At 40.6% G+C, this 17,979-nt stretch overlaps 1 protein-coding gene across 3 annotated transcripts in view; it reads right to left on the minus strand.

Annotated features, from left to right (window-relative positions):
• LOC144763310 (uncharacterized) overlaps positions 1-17,979 on the minus strand; it is a 109,853-nt gene that overhangs the window by 59,741 nt on the left and 32,133 nt on the right. For all 3 annotated transcript variants that reach the window (XM_078648787.1, XM_078648785.1, XM_078648786.1), the window contains exon 3: positions 9,967-10,068. In XM_078648787.1, the coding sequence (XP_078504913.1) occupies positions 9,967-10,068 (102 nt within the window). The remainder of the gene's footprint in view (positions 1-9,966; positions 10,069-17,979) is intronic.

Raw genomic sequence — 17,979 nt, forward strand, 5'->3', positions numbered from 1 at the left:
TCGAAGAGCAGCAAAATAAAGTTCATTCGAGCCAGACGCGTTTCAGGTGTAACCCTTTCTTCAGTGGCTTCTCATACAAAACGGCTGCAAGCGCTGCTGGGAGTACACTTTTATTTCCAATACCTGTCCATGTGGGCGTGGCCATATGCATAGCCTTGTGGGTAATGTAGTGTGCCCCAAAGTATTGCCCAAGTGGTTGCTCTTGCCGCATTTTCAAGTGTCCATAAAAACATAAGCACTTCTCCAAGGCGGGACCTGCCCTGCTTTGTGGCTGCAAACCGGAGCTGTTATGAATTGGTGTCTCCCTGTAAAGTCACCAATTCGTCTTCGTTCATTCACGCTAGACACTGCAGTAGTGCCTTAGCTGACCCGCTTGCCGCGGTGTGCTGTTCTTCGCGACCAGGGAAGGCCGCCTTTACATCTCACACAACAGGAAATCCCTTTCGAAGAACCTCGCCACACGAAGATAAATTGCAGTTCACTTTATTGGCAAACAGCCTGCCAGCAGGAACCATCGAAGAGCAGCAAAATAAAGTTCATTCGAGCCAGACGCGTTTCAGGTGTAACCCTTTCTTCAGTGGCTTCTCATACAAAACGGCTGCAAGCGCTGCTGGGAGTACACTTTTATTTCCAATACCTGTCCATGTGGGCGTGGCCATATGCATAGCCTTGTGGGTAATGTAGTGTGCCCCAAAGTATTGCCCAAGTGGGTGCTCTTGCCGCATTTTCAAGTGTCCATAAAAACATAAGCACTTCTCCAAGGCGGGACCTGCCCTGCTTTGTGGCTGCAAACCGGAGCTGTTATGAATTGGTGTCTCCCTGTAAAGTCACCAATTCGTCTTCGTTCATTCACGCTAGACACTGCAGTAGTGCCTTAGCTGACCCGCTTGCCGCGGTGTGCTGTTCTTCGCGACCAGGGAAGGCCGCCTTTACATCTCACACAACAGGAAATCCCTTTCGAAGAACCTCGCCACACGAAGATAAATTGCAGTTCACTTTATTGGCAAACAGCCTGCCAGCAGGAACCATCGAAGAGCAGCAAAATAAAGTTCATTCGAGCCAGACGCGTTTCAGGTGTAACCCTTTCTTCAGTGGCTTCTCATACAAAACGGCTGCAAGCGCTGCTGGGAGTACACTTTTATTTCCAATACCTGTCCATGTGGGCGTGGCCATATGCATAGCCTTGTGGGTAATGTAGTGTGCCCCAAAGTATTGCCCAAGTGGGTGCTCTTGCCGCATTTTCAAGTGTCCATAAAAACATAAGCACTTCTCCAAGGCGGGACCTGCCCTGCTTTGTGGCTGCAAACCGGAGCTGTTATGAATTGGTGTCTCCCTGTAAAGTCACCAATTCGTCTTCGTTCATTCACGCTAGACACTGCAGTAGTGCCTTAGCTGACCCGCTTGCCGCGGTGTGCTGTTCTTCGCGACCAGGGAAGGCCGCCTTTACATCTCACACAACAGGAAATCCCTTTCGAAGAACCTCGCCACACGAAGATAAATTGCAGTTCACTTTCTAGACAGGAGTCGACCTGAGCGGGCCTTTAGTTTTAAAACTTTCAAGACGATTCGTCAAACGGTGCCCAAGATATTGGCAAAAGAAAAAATGCTTTACCTATGGAAACTAGGTCCTTACTATAACTATTGCTAGGATATATATATATATATATATATATATATATATATATATATATATATATATATATATATATGTATACATATTCACTGAAAAAAACCATAGGTTTCACACCAGTTATAGTTAGGAATTAGCATTTAAAAAACCTATTAAATTCACTGAAAAAAACATAGGTTTCACACCAGTTATAGTTAGGTGGAAATTTTACTCGCATAAAACCATTGAAATTCCCACGTTATAGTTAGTTGGACTCACTATAACTTGCGCGTGCAATGCACTACTGATGACATCTCAAATTACATCACTGATGACATCATCCAGTGAATGTGTATCTTTCTGAAAAATAAATATTTTTTATATATGTATATCTAAAGGTTGATGGAAGAATAAATGGGTAAATAAATGTCTAAATGGATGGTTTTTTTTGTGTAAAATTGATTGGTTAACTGACTTATTAAATGTATCTTAGTGAATACATATATTAGCGAGTAATGTTTAAATATTTAAATATCTGTATCTGTGTCTCACTTTGTGTATAAGTGGCTGCATGGGTTGGTGAGTAGCTACATGAGTGTGTATATGGGTTATTAGTTGTTTTTTTGAGTATCAGTATCAGTGTCTGTATGGTTCAGTGGGGGATATTACTTAGAGCACAGATGCACGAATGAGTGACTCACTATTTGTATGTATTTTGAAGACAGCATGTGTGCAAGACTGTATGGGTGGATGATAGTGTGAACGGGGGGGTTAGTGAGTATGTGTTTTTATAATTGATTGTTTAAGAGAGTAAATATGTTTCCGTTTCTATAGAAGTATGTGTAGTGGTGTGTATATAGCAGTATAATCAAGTAAATGGTTTTTTGATAGTTTATTTGCATGTGTGAATTTGTGTGTGAGTAACTATATGGATGAGTATTAGTGTGTAACAGGATGTATAGGTGTATGAGTACATATTATGAGTAAGTACATGCATGAGTGACTATATAGAACTGTTGGTGAATGAGTGGATGTGTATGTAGATGTTGGAATTACCTAATAAGTTGTTGTAATTGGTATTGGTTTCTCCTTTTTTAAGAAAATGTTAGTTTCTATTTTTGAATGTGTGTGTCAAAGGTTATTTTATGCTGATAGGAGGTCTGCCACTTTGTCACAAGGATGTTGTCATCAGTGATGTCATTTGAGATGTCATCAGTGATGTCATGAGTGATGTCACTGACCATGTCATGAGTGATGTAATATGTGACGTCATCAGCAGTGCATTGCACGCGCAAGTTATAGTGAGTCCAACTAACTATAACGTGGGAATTTCAATGGTTGTATGCGAGTAAAATTTCCACCTAACTATAACTGGTGTGAAACCTATGGTTTTTTCAGTGAATATATATATATATATATATATATATATATATATATATATATATATATATATATATATATATATATTACCTAGCAATAGTTATAGTAAGGACCTAGTTTCCATAGGTAAAGCATTTTTTCTTTTGCCAATATCTTGGGCACCGTTTGACGAATCGTCTTGAAAGTTTTAAAACTAAAGGCCCGCTCAGGTCGACTCCTGTCTAGAAAGTTTCTGGGTGATTCGTCATGCGGGGGTCGAGAAAAAAAGGGGGGGTCCCAAAACGCGTTTTTGTAATGTTAATTTCTATAGGAAAAATTGGAACAGGCTACAGCCCGAACTGCTGAACAGAATTACACACAATTTGGCAAAAAGGTAGCCCTTGGTTCTAAAGGAAACCTTTTTTAAAATGGTGTAAATCCGTTTGGTAGTTCATGAGAAATTAAAAAAAGAAAAATATAGATATTCGAGCACCGAGGAGGGTTCGCGAACCCTCCCGGGTACGAGCTTCACTCTGATTGGCTGCCAACACAGCCCGCGCTTCGTTTTTTAAAGCCCCCGGGTGGGCCAGGTCCTGGGGGCACTCACCAAATTAATTTGCGGGGGCCTGCTGGGGCCCCGCAGCCCCAGTGACCGCCACCTTACGAAGCAAAGCAGGATTGCTTTTGAGTAAGGGGAGCTGCATGTCATCAACTCCCCTTGCTCAAAAGCAATGCCGGCTCCGCCAGGAGGTGGGGAGTCGGCGGGACCTCTGGGGCTTCCCCCATGGTAAGGGCCAGCATTTTCAGTGAATATATATATATATATATAAAAATAAAAAATAAAAAATATATATATATATATATATATATATAATGTCCTGAGAATGCTTTTTTTACTATAATACACATGAATCTTCTAGAAGGGTTCTCTCCAGGCTGCTACCCGTCTCGAAATAAAGGCACTTTATTTTGCACTATCCATCGCTGTGGTCTGTACCTGTTTGTGCTCGTGTTTACCTTTGGGTCCATGTGCTACAGGACTGTGGAGTTCGATATATATATATGTGTGTGTGTATATATATATATATATATATATATATATATATATATATATATATATATATATATATATATATATATATATATATATATATATATATATATATATACATAATGTCCTGAGAATGCTTTTTTTACTATAATACACATGAATCTTCTACAAGGGCTCTCTCCAGATTTAATACTACCTCCCATCCTAACAACCATTTGAGCCCTGGCATACAGATTGTGACCCAAGGATTTCATTCTCACCCATAGTGTTTATAAAATCTTTTGCGCAGGCGACACATTCCTTTGGCTAGGCTACTCTCCACAGTCCTAAATGGATAAAACCCAGAGCACCGCTAGCCTTGATCAGAACACACATAATTATCCTTGTGTGCTAGCTGAGATGCTTGGGGCAAACAACACTGGATGAGTGATTACTTCCTAGAACTAAACTGCAACAAAAGAGAACTACTGCTTTCTGGGAAGCTCAAAACTATCTGCAAGACACACTTTAATCTCCCTCATCCCACCAACTCTAGCTACCAACGTCAAGTCAGTAGCCAGTTTACTAAATGCGGAACATTTATTGAAGTGTATTCTGTCTCCTCCACTTGTATTAAAACACTGCGCCCTTTAGGAAAAATACTGCCTTTTTTAGCCAAATATGTACAGGCCAAATTCATCTATGCATGTGTTTTTTTCCCAAGACCAATTTCAGTATCCGGCTATACCTAGGTGTTCCTGAAAACATCCTACAGTAAATTGAGATAAACCAGAAATTTGCAATTAGAAGGGTGATAACTCTAAAGGAAATTGTTAGTAACATGTAATTATCGGTTTGCCCCATGTAGTACTATAGTCACACGCTGTGCACACTCCTGCATAGAGTGTTCGGTTTGGAATAGTACAACTGCTTTCAGTTTCGAGTTGACTCGCAATACCTCCCCTCCATGCAGTGTCAGCCACATTGTGGGCCTAAGCCTAAGCTCGTTTGAGAACTAACTAGGACCATGTCCTTACCCACTGCCCCACAATCAGTACCCATAAGGCAAAAGAAGGAGCATTAGTTCTGCCCTGCATGCACTCGGCAGATCACCAGTACTTTGCTCAATACCTACCTTCAGTGTGCACAGGGCACAGAACATGGTCCATTCGCAGTAACTGAGAGCTGTGGCAAAGAAATGGGGTCTGTTTTGATGCTTCAGATGAGCGAGTGCTTGACAAATTACTTAGTCAGGGCCAAGCACTGCTTACCGAGTCTTAGACCTGTCGGCCTTAGGGTGGTCTTCCCCTGACTTTTTGCCTTACTCCTCCACGTTTCCTGACCTCCTTTTTGCTGGAATTAGGACTCTGGACGCTTTACCACTGTTAACCAGTGCTAAAGTGCATGTGCTTCTTCCTCTAAGTAGAATATTGGCTTATCCCCAATTGACATATTTAATTTCCTTATACGCCCCCAGTAAAGTGAACAACATGTGCCTAGGGTCTGTAAATTAAATGCTACTAGTGGACCTGCAGCACTGATTGTGCCACCTACCTAAGTTGCACTTCAAACAAGCATCAGGCCTGCCACTGCAGAGCCTGTGTGTGCAGTTTAAACCGCCATTTCGACCTGCAAAATAAACCTTTTGCCAGCGCAAACCTTCATTTTAAATACAGATAAGTCAACCATAGGGTAGGCCCTCGACAGGTGCAATGTATTTAAAAAGCAGGATATGTACTTTTAAGTTTTACATGTCATGTTAGTGAAAAACTATTAAATTTGTTTTTCACAACTGCAAAGCCTTTATTTCATATAGAATAACATTGGAAATGCCTTATTACCTTTTATAAGTCTAATTTCTAAACGAGAAGATGTAACTGGTTCAAGTGTGGTGTTCCTGGAGTCCTAATTTAACACTTTGACTGCAGAGCGAATTCCGCCGCAGTGCTGGCATTCTAATGAGTGGGAGGGGTTTGGACGGTCCCCGGCGGTCCTCCGCACATGCCCACTGTCACGTGGGACTGCCGGGGACCGTCCACAGCATCAAAGGGGTTAAAATCCCATTTTATGGTGAATTCGGATTTTAAATTATAATCCTGAAAATGCCACTTTTATAAAGTTCTTAGAAAAAACAATGCTGACCGTACACAATGTTTGTAACGTCTCCTTATTTGGAGTAACAAATCAACTTTAGTTAAAGATTTGTTTGGTATTATTTATTTATACCATTTCATTTATTTATTTTTTGTTCGAAAATAGTTTGTACGAAAAAGACATACCTTATACATTTAACATACACTTTTTCAAAAAAACAACATGTACTTAATCACAACAACACAATATATAGAAAACAAAACATGAATCCAAACATTTCATATGTACATTTGCACAATAGTTTGTGTATCACCACAAATAATAGTTCTTTGCACTTTTTAGATGAAATATATTTACAATCAAAAATAGAGAAAAAATCAGATGGGGAAGAAATTAATATCATGCAATATAAATGCGACTGAAGGACCTAATCAATTTTTCAGTCATTCAAGAAACAAACTGTTCCTAGACATTTAAGCAGTGCTTATCTCCATTAGGCCTTTTATAAAGTTGGCATGTTCTTGCCTTAACCATTTGATGCTTGCAGCCTGTCTCTTGTCATTTGACTGGGTGTAGTTGGCAGTTGGACTTTGTGTATTCCTCCTAGACTGACACTCACAGTGGGAGCTTAGGTGTTACTGAATGGGCAATCATTGACATGATGGGAGGGAGGAGCTGGACCTAGCCTCAATTACACCTGAATAGGCTGTGACCTGTCGCCACAAAAAAGGCTGCATACTCCCTTTAGTTAGTCTGGCGCCAGGGCAGGGATGGAAGAGCATCGGTGCACTTCAAAGGCATGACTCTAGAAGCTTCTCCCCACTTCCAACTGTACAACTGGGTATAAAAGAAGGAGCTCGGACACCAACACTTCAGTACACTTCTTGGCCTGTGGATACTCTGCCAGGAGGAAGGACTGCTGTGCTGCTGAAGGACAGCCACTCTGCTGGACCCCTGTTCTGCCGTGCTGATCTACTGCCCTCTTGCTTACATAATAAGGACTGGACCTGCATCTCTTGACCCTAGAACCCAGAATGATTCCAAGGGCTAGTTGGCTGGCCTCCTGATCTGAAGCCTCAGGGTGGTGGGAGTGTTGTGTGTCAGTGTCCTGAATGAATGCACATTGATCCTACACACACAAAGAACTATCAACCAGCACTTGACTTCAACCTTGGCCCAAACAAAACATGCCACAAAATCAATACACAGATTGTCAATCTATCTGCATGTGTCTTTATTGATGGGAGGGGTGATATGTGTGTCCGTTTCATACTGGACTTGGTCTCGGTTCATCAAAAACTCAACGATTTTCAGAAGAAAACAAAGGAAAATATAACCAGATGATATTTTCATGTATATACTATGCTGTATAGGTTATAGCGGGTCTATACATAACTGCATTTATATATTTAGGGGAAGATGACTGGGTGTGAATGTGCAAAATCCACCATGTATCATGAATTGATCATTGTGACCCAAACTATGCAGAGCAGTGCCTGTGATGTCCCAGTAGGATGATGAATATTGAGGCTGCTGAAACTGGTTCTCATTTGTGGCAAGAGAAGATGGAGTCAGTTTTGAGTTGGTGTCTGGTGGGTGGGGTAGGGGAGGGGTGTGTTACAAGACTTGCTGGACTGTCAGATTCTTATGAAGCTGTCAGAAATAAAGTCAACTGTAGCTCTTCCTAGGTCCCTGGTATCGTGTCCAGAATGGTAGAGCCAATATTTTACAACAGCAAGCCACTGAGGTTTGAGATAAACCATAAAATCATAGGATTTTGGGAGAGTTACTATGTTATAGGGACACTGTTTTAGGGAGAACCACCTGCTGACCAGTGACTGACAGCAGGTAGGGTTGATACGTGAGGGAATGAAGTCTTAGAGCTTGATGAGGGTAACATGGTACAGTAGTATAGATGCAGTGTAAGGAAGAGCCTACAAATCTCACAAATAGCAATGTAAATCCTGCACTGGGAAAAAGTGTCTTTCATAGAAACGTGCAGGAGTATTTAAATAAAATAAATCACCTGTAAAGGAAAGTCTCCCATTGTGTCTCCCGTAAAATTGTTTACTAATAGGGAATCTTGCAGAAATCTAGAGTTTGTTTAAGGCTAACCAGCAGTAATTAATACATATGTATTGAACCCAGAATAAGGAAAAAATATTTTACGTTCGGAAGTTGTGAGGATCCCTGATGGATCAAATATGTATAGTGAATAGGAGAATCCATCCAAGGTTCAGGAGAATGGGTATGAAAAGAAAATAATTTGCTATGGGCTACAGTAGGAGGATTATACTGAACCGCGTTTATTATTGAAACTCCACAAAGAGTCCTGGCCATGGTAGCCTCACTTGGGATAAAGGGAAGGATCAAATGTTAACGGTTTAAAGTTGGATTTAAAAATGCTCCGGCATCAAAGCCCTGTACGAAAACAAGGCAGCTCAGCATGTATAAAAACCCCGAGGGTCATTGAAGGGACCCTCCAAATGCATTATGGGTAGACGCAATTTGCTGTAGAGTAATTACATGAACTTACTGCAAAATTATGGGAGATTACACTACTTTACGTGAGGACTGAAACCTTGCATTTAGCACTATTTTCTTAACGCAAAATGCTCCCATGTGTCCCAAATGAGCCAGAGGATGCATTTTGCACTAAGAAAATAGTGCTAAATGCAACAGAGCAGGAACAACAGCAGCCGGCAGCCACTCACACTCTGTTCCCGTGTTCTTGGGTAGGTATTTTCCCTCAAATTACTCCCAAATTACACAAACAGGCGTAATTGCATCATTTTGGGGAATTTCATGTCACAAGAGTAATGCAAAGTTACTGATACTGCTCCAATTACTCTGGCGAAATTAAAGTTTCTTCCAGGCCTAATACAGGCCAGACCCACTACAGAACAGCACAGCTGGTGGCCAAGTCTGTAGCGAATGGGAGAAATGAACACCGTAAAACATTCATGTGACTATACAGTTTCATCCTGTACTTGGCTTATAATGCACATTATGAAGAACAATGAAATAAAAAAGCAACCCCCAGATGCATCAAGCATCCATTTTGTGATTCCTTATTAGCGAAAAATAAGGATTCGCTAATAAGGAATAGCAAAATGCTACGCATGAAGAAATCGCTAAAAAAATTGCGATTTCTTAATATTCCTTAATTGCGAGTCGCAATTAAGGAATACCTCCCCATTCATTCCTATGGGCCTAGAGGCCCATAGAAATGAATGGGAAGACATTCTCAATTTGCGATTAGCAATTAGCGAATCGCAAATTGAGAATGCAATTTGAAGGGTGCAAGGGTGTCCAAAGGACACCCTGTTGCACCCCTGAAATAATCTGTGCACATATGTTGCGCACACACATGCCCTAAGGGCATGTGTGTGCGCAACATGAAACTTTGAAAAATGCACAAAAGTGCATTTTTCAAAGTTTTTGCAATTTACCATGAAGTTCAACTTCATGGTAATTTGCTCCCCCTATTAGCGAAATCGCAAATTTTTTTACTTTGTTGCATTGCATTTAAGGAATCTCAATTTGGGATTCCTTAAATGCAATCGCAATTTAAGGAATCTCAATTTAGAGATTCCTTAAATTGCGATTTTTGCATTTGGGATGATGCATACCAAATGCAAAAATACCAGTCGAAAAGGGGCAGATTCTGAGAATCTGCCCCTTTGCGACCAGATTTTCCTTTCATGCATCTGGGCCCAAGTCTTTTCAGGGTTTTTATCTACAGTAACGGGGTCTGCAAAGGAGGAACATGGCATAATGGGTTCTGCTTCTAATGAAATGCAAAGCTGTAACGACAACTCACATTTCCACATTTTATGATGGAAATACCAATATGTCTTTACTTCTCACTTACCTGAAAAACAATTTCTGCTAAGGCTTCTTTCGGGGGCGGTGTGAAACACATCTTCCTTTTCTTTAGCTCTCAAAGTCAGAAGAGAGTTTGAAATAAGAGGACCTGTTATTGAATAAAAGATAGCAATGAATCTAGAGCAGCAGTTCTTAACCTTGAGTCTGCGGACCCCTGTCAGTCCACGATGCCCGACTCTTTGGAAAGTGAAATACAATTAGCAGATACATAAATTATATACACATACGAAAGCAAAACTGAAACTTTTAAAACACTCTCTAAATCTGAAGGACTTTGAAAGTGGGTGCTAAACTTTCAGTTTGTATCCTTAGCTTGATTTTTAAGAGCACTGCAAATACAGCAAAAAGAATCAGGTGCGGATGATTGATAGACCCGATTGAAGAACTTGCATGTGAAACAAAAATAAAGGGCAGGCATTAGGAGCAAAACATGTTAGCAGGATATGCTAGATTCTGGGATATTGCTTTGTCTTTTAGAAATAATCCCACATTTTGAAAGTTCCAACCTTCCCATTAAAATTTCGATTTTGATATTTATTTTGTTTGTGAATTAAATAAAATATTTTATAGTCTGTGTCATTTTTGATGCACATTTATTACTGTATTTTTGTGTATTGTTTTGATGTTCAAATCACTGAAATTCCTTAGGCCGGGGTTCCTGGATTCCAGAAGTGATTCAGTGGAAGGTCCACTGAAGTCAAAAGGTTAAGAACCGCTGATCTAGAGCACATCAAGAAAGGACTAATTGCAGCATGAAATATAAGCATCATCAATAATTTTCGCCACCTTTACTTGAATTTATCCATCAGCCCCACTATTAAACATGATACTATTTTAAAACCTGACACATTTACACAATATGCTCTTCTACTGCTCAATCAGGTATCCATGACTGTGTTGACAAATAGTAAATAGTCGCTCCTTCACACTATGGATGAAGTATGTTCACAGGGATCTCAGCATTTCAATATTCATGTAGGGAACAACTGTCCTGACTAACAATGGGTTCAAATGAACCTACCGTATCCAACGCCCCCCATTACCAAATCTTGCACCCGCTGAAAAATAGCAATTTTGTGGCCACCCAAAGTATCCTTTTGGAAATATCATGCAAACTATACCTGAAGAAAAGGCACATGTTTCTGAACTCGGTTCCAGGTTAGATTACAAGTAAGCATTCATTTAATTAGAGATAACCGTTCATTTGAAGTTTTATCAACCCAGTTTATCTATTTCCAGCGTGCTATCACAGTCAAATTCTCAAGGCCAGTAATCGAATTTTGAATTGAAAGTCTTTGGAATAAGTGCCCAACACCCCCCACAAAAAAAGCTAGAACTAGTCACTAAGTACCTAAATAGCTTATCGTTTTCATACATATGTTCAATCTGGAGATATTTATACCAGTAAGCCAAAGCAGAAACCTCACACAGATGCTGTAAATATTTAAAGGACATAAAGATGATAAGACCAGCGCGAAGATTAACAACATTGGCCTCTGTACACTGTTTACAAGAAGTCTCTGTAATGTGCGGTGATGGGAAACTTGGCTGTTTCCCAGTGAAGAGTACATTCATTACAACCCTGCTTCTTAGCAATATATTGCAATGCTCACACTACTGTGAAGTTTATTTTCTAAAATAATTACTAGTAATTAAACGTAAACAAAAAATCCAATTGTGGATACAACACCACCACAGCTGTAATGCTAAAAGTAATACAAGTAAGAAATAGTCTACAAGATAGCTGATACATAATAATAGTTAAGTAAAGTAGGGTGTGCCACTCACCGTGAACCAAACCTCGCCACATGAAAGCTAGTACTGGATAGCTTGAGTTAAGAAAGGGCATTGTAGTAGCAAATTCATTGTGATAAGATTTACTATGAATGTACCTCTGTCATTTTTATGCCTAAGTGTCCTGGTAACCATAACAAATAACAGTCGAAAACATAATGTGTACAACTTCTCAACTTTTAGGATACTCAAGTACAAATGTATTTCTTGGGAGATATTAAATCATCCCATCTTAGCTCTTGTGGAAGGTTATCTGATTTATTTAGGATAATCTCTTTTTTTCAAACAACTTTGTTGAGTAGTTTTTTGAGCACTGACTATACAGGACACAAGTTATATCTTTACAAAAGGTGTTGGGGCTCGGGGTCAAGTTAGCGTCACTTACGTTGATCTCAATGTTCATATAAATAGTCCCACCTTTACATTGATAATCAGCATGAATACATTAAACTTATCAGTCATCAATAATTGTCATGACCACTTTCTTCTTGAGTGGAAGACAGCCCTCTTAAAATGTACTTTTTAATAATCAAAGAAGGCATCGAATAGCTACCTCCTGTACTTGTTCTATTCCAATAGACCATTTATAAAAATAGGCCACGTTTTTTCCGAATGTATTCATTTTAACGTTGACCAGGGCTGAAAGCTGCTCCTTTGGATATATATGCCATAACTTTGTCCACCATAGTGAGACGTGGGCAGGGATATGAGACTTCTAAAATAAGATACAGTTAGTCTTGCAGCCAATAACAGATGTCTTACTAACTTATTTGTCATCGTTGACAAATAAAAGCTGTAATCACCCGAATCCCCGAAGGAGGATTATTACCGGGTCTATTGGGACCTCAATTCTTGTTAATTTTAATCTTGTGCAATACTTCCAATTATTTTGGATGTGGGTGCATGTCCACCACATGTATAGGAGATTCAATTTCCCCATCTCCCCTCCAACACACTTCTGAGCTCTGAAACATCGCTTTCAAACTTGTAGGGTTAAAGTGCCAACTGGTAATACTTTATATTCCCTTGTGTTGAGACCATATTGATGATTTTGCCACTGGTATATACATATGTTATGACTTTTTTGCCCCCAAGATATCTGCCCTCTAATCCTTCTCTCAAGCTGTTAAGTAAGAATTTTATTGTTATGTTTTATGATATTAATCAGTTTATGGAGATTGCTTTCTTTGTTCTTCCCTGGCAGAATAATGTTTAAAGTAGTGTTTTATCTCTACCCGTTTTATTAGGTCGAGCGTAGCGAAGGGACCTCGTGTATACTTTAGTATACTTTGTAAATGGGAGAGGTGCACGCGCTGGGACAGGGAGGTGCACGCGCTTTCCATCTCGGATTTGACCTCGTGAACGCGAATGTGTGCGAGCGCGACTCTGCCATGCGCTTAGGAAAACGAAACCTAAGAGCCGCGCGACGTGAGCTGTCTACGGTAGAAGTCGGCTCTTAGGTTTCGTTTTGACTTGTCTTTTGTTTCAACTCAAAATGGTACTCCGATCAGAGCAATGCGCTTGTTTTTGGAAATAGCTGTTTGTTCCACAGCCTGAGTCCTCGCAGCACGGCCCATGCCGCAGCATCCCCCACCCCCGCCTCTCAGTCACGGAATCGTTGCGCACCCTCAGTCCACAAGTGTTCCCGGCTAGCTACCCATGGCGCCGTGTGATCCCTGGCGCTTTCTGCGTGCAGAGATAGATTTGCCACAGTACAAGGTAACCTTGATTGATGAGGATGTCGCCTTCGCCGGGAAAGGTCACGTTCTCACCTACTTCCTCGGAATTAAGCAGATTCCAAACTTAAGTGACTCCAATCACAAGCAGGGTGTCTTTATCTGGTGTTGTTTGAAGCCTCTAATAAAACGACCGTGAAAGGTTACCAAAGCCCAGCGCCGCCGAGGATTCATCAGAGGCCAATAGGAAAATAGAAGGCTGGGAGTGAATTAAAGGCAGGGATGCGGAGAGCTTCTCCGTGTTCGGCGTATTAAAGTTTCCAAGCAGCTGTGAGCACAAGAGAACACGGTGCGTCCGCTCTTGATTTAGGCATTGGAGCTGGAGACAGAGGGCACCAAGAGAAGACGGTGCATCCGCTCTTGTTCCTTGTAGACTCTTACTCTAGCGCTCTCTAGTTTGCTGTCTTGCCTGTGGGCATTTGTCCCCGAGCCAGATTGCATCTTTAACCTGTGTGGTTTGTGCAGGTCGTAAACTCTATCCCAATATTAATAGCTTTTTCATTTTTTTTTCCTTTCTAATTTACATGCGCTTAACTTATTTCGTGCCAGCCTTTTAAATCAGAAACGCGCTCAGATTAAGGTCCATTGGGACCTTTACATTACTGTTGCATGTATTGCGCTTTTAGTTGACTGCATGCAAACTTTATTAAAATAACTTCAGATTTTGGTTTTAACATTTCAGGTGGTATTAATTTTTAACACGGTTTAACTATTCTTCCAATAACCGGTAATGCCCAACTTTTATTCTTTCTAGAGCAATTAAGACACAGCACAGCACGTTTCTTTCTTTGTGAGGTGTCCGCGTAACCATGGGAGTTCCCGGAACTGCTCCATTCCTCACACCGATAGGAATGTCTGAGGAGTGTAAAAAGAACACTCCCATTAACCAGACACTGTAGCCTCAAGCACAAATAGCGTAGAACGGTGTATATTTGCTTTCGGAGGTTCATGTTTTTTGATAACAATGCTGAAGTGGCTGGACGGTAAACTAGAAAATACATATATCTAGGTAAACTGTGATATCTCCAGCTGCAGGCAGATCGAAACTCTTTCTTGCTAATCTTATCATGTACTTTCCTTGTAAGGAAAATATGCTAAGTGGTAAATGCAAGAAACTGGTTTTCCACTTACCAAGTTCTGTTTTTTTTTTTGCCAGGAACACTGCATTATGGGATTTGTAGTTTCGTGTTCAACTTTTTGATTATGTGCTTGTCCAGTGCAAACACAGACAGCCATAATTGGCTAATGGGATGCTGCGTGCATTCAGGCACTTGACAATTGATTGACTCCTCATGCCAATGGGCTCAGTGAATGTCTGTACTTATTTATTTTTTATTTAATATGGACCTATATCCAGCAGTAAGCACCCGGGCAGCTTTAAAGGGCTGTATCAACTGCAATAGAAGTGAAGCTGCCAAATAAGGCACGCCACATAATTACACTGCACTCAATGCAACATACACTCCAAATACCACTCAGTGCCACATAGTTACACCCCACATAAGTACACTGCCCTCAATGCTACATACACTCCAAATACCACTCAGTGCCACATAATTACACGCCACATAATTACACTGCACTCAATGCAACATACACTCCAATTACAACTCAGTGCCACATAGTTACATCCCACATAATTACACTGCCTTCAATGCAACATACACTCCAAATACCACTCAGTGCCACATAATTACACGCCACATAATTACACTGCACTCAATGCAACATACACTCCAAATACCACTCAGTGCCACATAGTTACACCCCACATAATTACACTGCCCTCAATGCAACATACACTCCAAATACCACTCAGTGCCACATAATTACACGCCACATAATTACACTGCACTCAATGCAACATACACTCCAAATACCACTCAGTGCCACATAGTTACACCCCACATAATTACACTGCCCTCAATGCAACATACACTCCAAATACCACTCAGTGCCACATAATTACACGCCACATAATTACACTGCACTCAATGCAACATACACTCCAATTACAACTCAGTGCCACATAGTTACATCCCACATAATTACACTGCCTTCAATGCAACATACACTCCAAATACCACTCAGTGCCACATAATTACACGCCACATAATTAAACGCCACATAATTACACTGCACTCAATGCAACATACACTCCAAATACCACTCAGTGCCACATAGTTACACCCCACATAAGTACACTGCCCTCAATGCTACATACACTCCAAATACCACTCAGTGCCACATAATTACACGCCACATAATTACACTGCACTCAATGCAACATACACTCCAATTACAACTCAGTGCCACATAGTTACATCCCACATAATTACACTGCCTTCAATGCAACATACACTCCAAATACCACTCAGTGCCACATAATTACACGCCACATAATTACACTGCACTCAATGCAACATACACTCCAAATACCACTCAGTGCCACATAGTTACACCCCACATAATTACACTGCCCTCAATGCAACATACACTCCAAATACCACTCAGTGCCACATAATTACACGCCACATAATTACACTGCACTCAATGCAACATACACTCCAAATACCACTCAGTGCCACATAGTTACACCCCACATAATTACACTGCCCTCAATGCAACATACACTCCAAATACCACTCAGTGCCACATAATTACACGCCACATAATTACACTGCACTCAATGCAACATACACTCCAATTACAACTCAGTGCCACATAGTTACATCCCACATAATTACACTGCCTTCAATGCAACATACACTCCAAATACCACTCAGTGCCACATAATTACACGCCACATAATTAAACGCCACATAATTAAACTGCGCTCAATGCAACATACACTCCAAATACCACTCAGTGCCACATAATTACACTCTACTGAATGCAACACACACTCCACACAATACCACTCAGTGCCACATAATTATATGCTACATATTTACACTGCGCTCAACGCAACATACACTCCAAATACCACTCAGTGCCACATAATTACACGCCACATAATTACACTGCACTCAATGCGACATACACTCCAAATACCACTCAGTGCCATATAATTACACACCACATAATTACACTTTACTGAATGCAACACACGCTCCACACAATACCACTCAGTGCCTCATAATTGTACGCTACTTAATTACAATGCAACATACACTCCAAACAATACCACTCAGTGCCACATAATTGCACGCCACACAATTGCACTCTACTGAATACAACATACACTCATCATAATATCACTCAGTGCCACATAATTATATGCTACAAAATTACACTGCGCTCAAGGCAACATACACTTCAACTACCACTCAGTGCCACATAATTAAATACCACATAATTACACTGCACTCAATGCAACATACACTCCAAATACCACTCAATGCCACATAATTGTATGCTACATATTTACACTACGCTCAACGCAACATACGCTTCAAATACCCCTCAGTGCCACTTAATTACACGCCACATAATTACACTGCACTCAATGCAATATACACTCCAAATACCACTCAGTGCCACATAATTACACGCCACATATTTACACTGCACTCAATGCAACATACACTCCAAATACCACTCAGTGCCACATAATTACACTCTACTGAATGCAACACACACTCCACACAATACCACTCAGTGCCACATAATTATATGCTACATAATTACACTGCACTCAACGCAACATACACTCCAAACAATACCACTCCGTGCCACATAATTACACGCCACACAATTACTCTACTGGAAACAACATACACTCCACACAATACCACTCAGTGCCACATAATTATATGCCACATAATTACACTGCGCTCAATGTAACATACACTCAAAATACCACTCAGTGCCACATAATTACACACCACATAATTACACTCTACTGAAGGCAACACACACTCCACACAATACCACTCAGTGCCACATAATTATATGCTACATAATTACAATGCAACATACACTCCAAACAATACCACTCAGTGCCACATAATTACACGCCACATAATTACACTCTACTGAATACTACATACACTCCAGACAATACCACTCAGTTCCACATAATTACACGCCACATAAATACACTGCCCTCAATGCAACATACACTTCAAATACCACTCAGTGCCACATAGTTACACGCCACATAATTACTCTGCACTCAATGCAACATACACTCCAAAAACCACTCAGTGCCACATAATTACACGCCACATAATTGCACTCTACTGAATGCAACACACACTTCACACAATACCACTCAGTGCAACATAATTATATGTTACATAATTACAATGCAACATACACTCCAAACAATACCACTCAGTGCCACATAATTACACGCCACATAATTACACTCTACTGAATACTACATACACTCCAGACAATACCACTCAGTTCCACATAATTACACGCCACATAAATACACTGCCCTCAATGCAACATACACTTCA

The sequence above is a fragment of the Lissotriton helveticus genome, chromosome 6 (genome assembly GCF_964261635.1).
Source record: "Lissotriton helveticus chromosome 6, aLisHel1.1, whole genome shotgun sequence".
Lineage (NCBI taxonomy): Eukaryota > Metazoa > Chordata > Amphibia > Caudata > Salamandridae > Lissotriton > Lissotriton helveticus.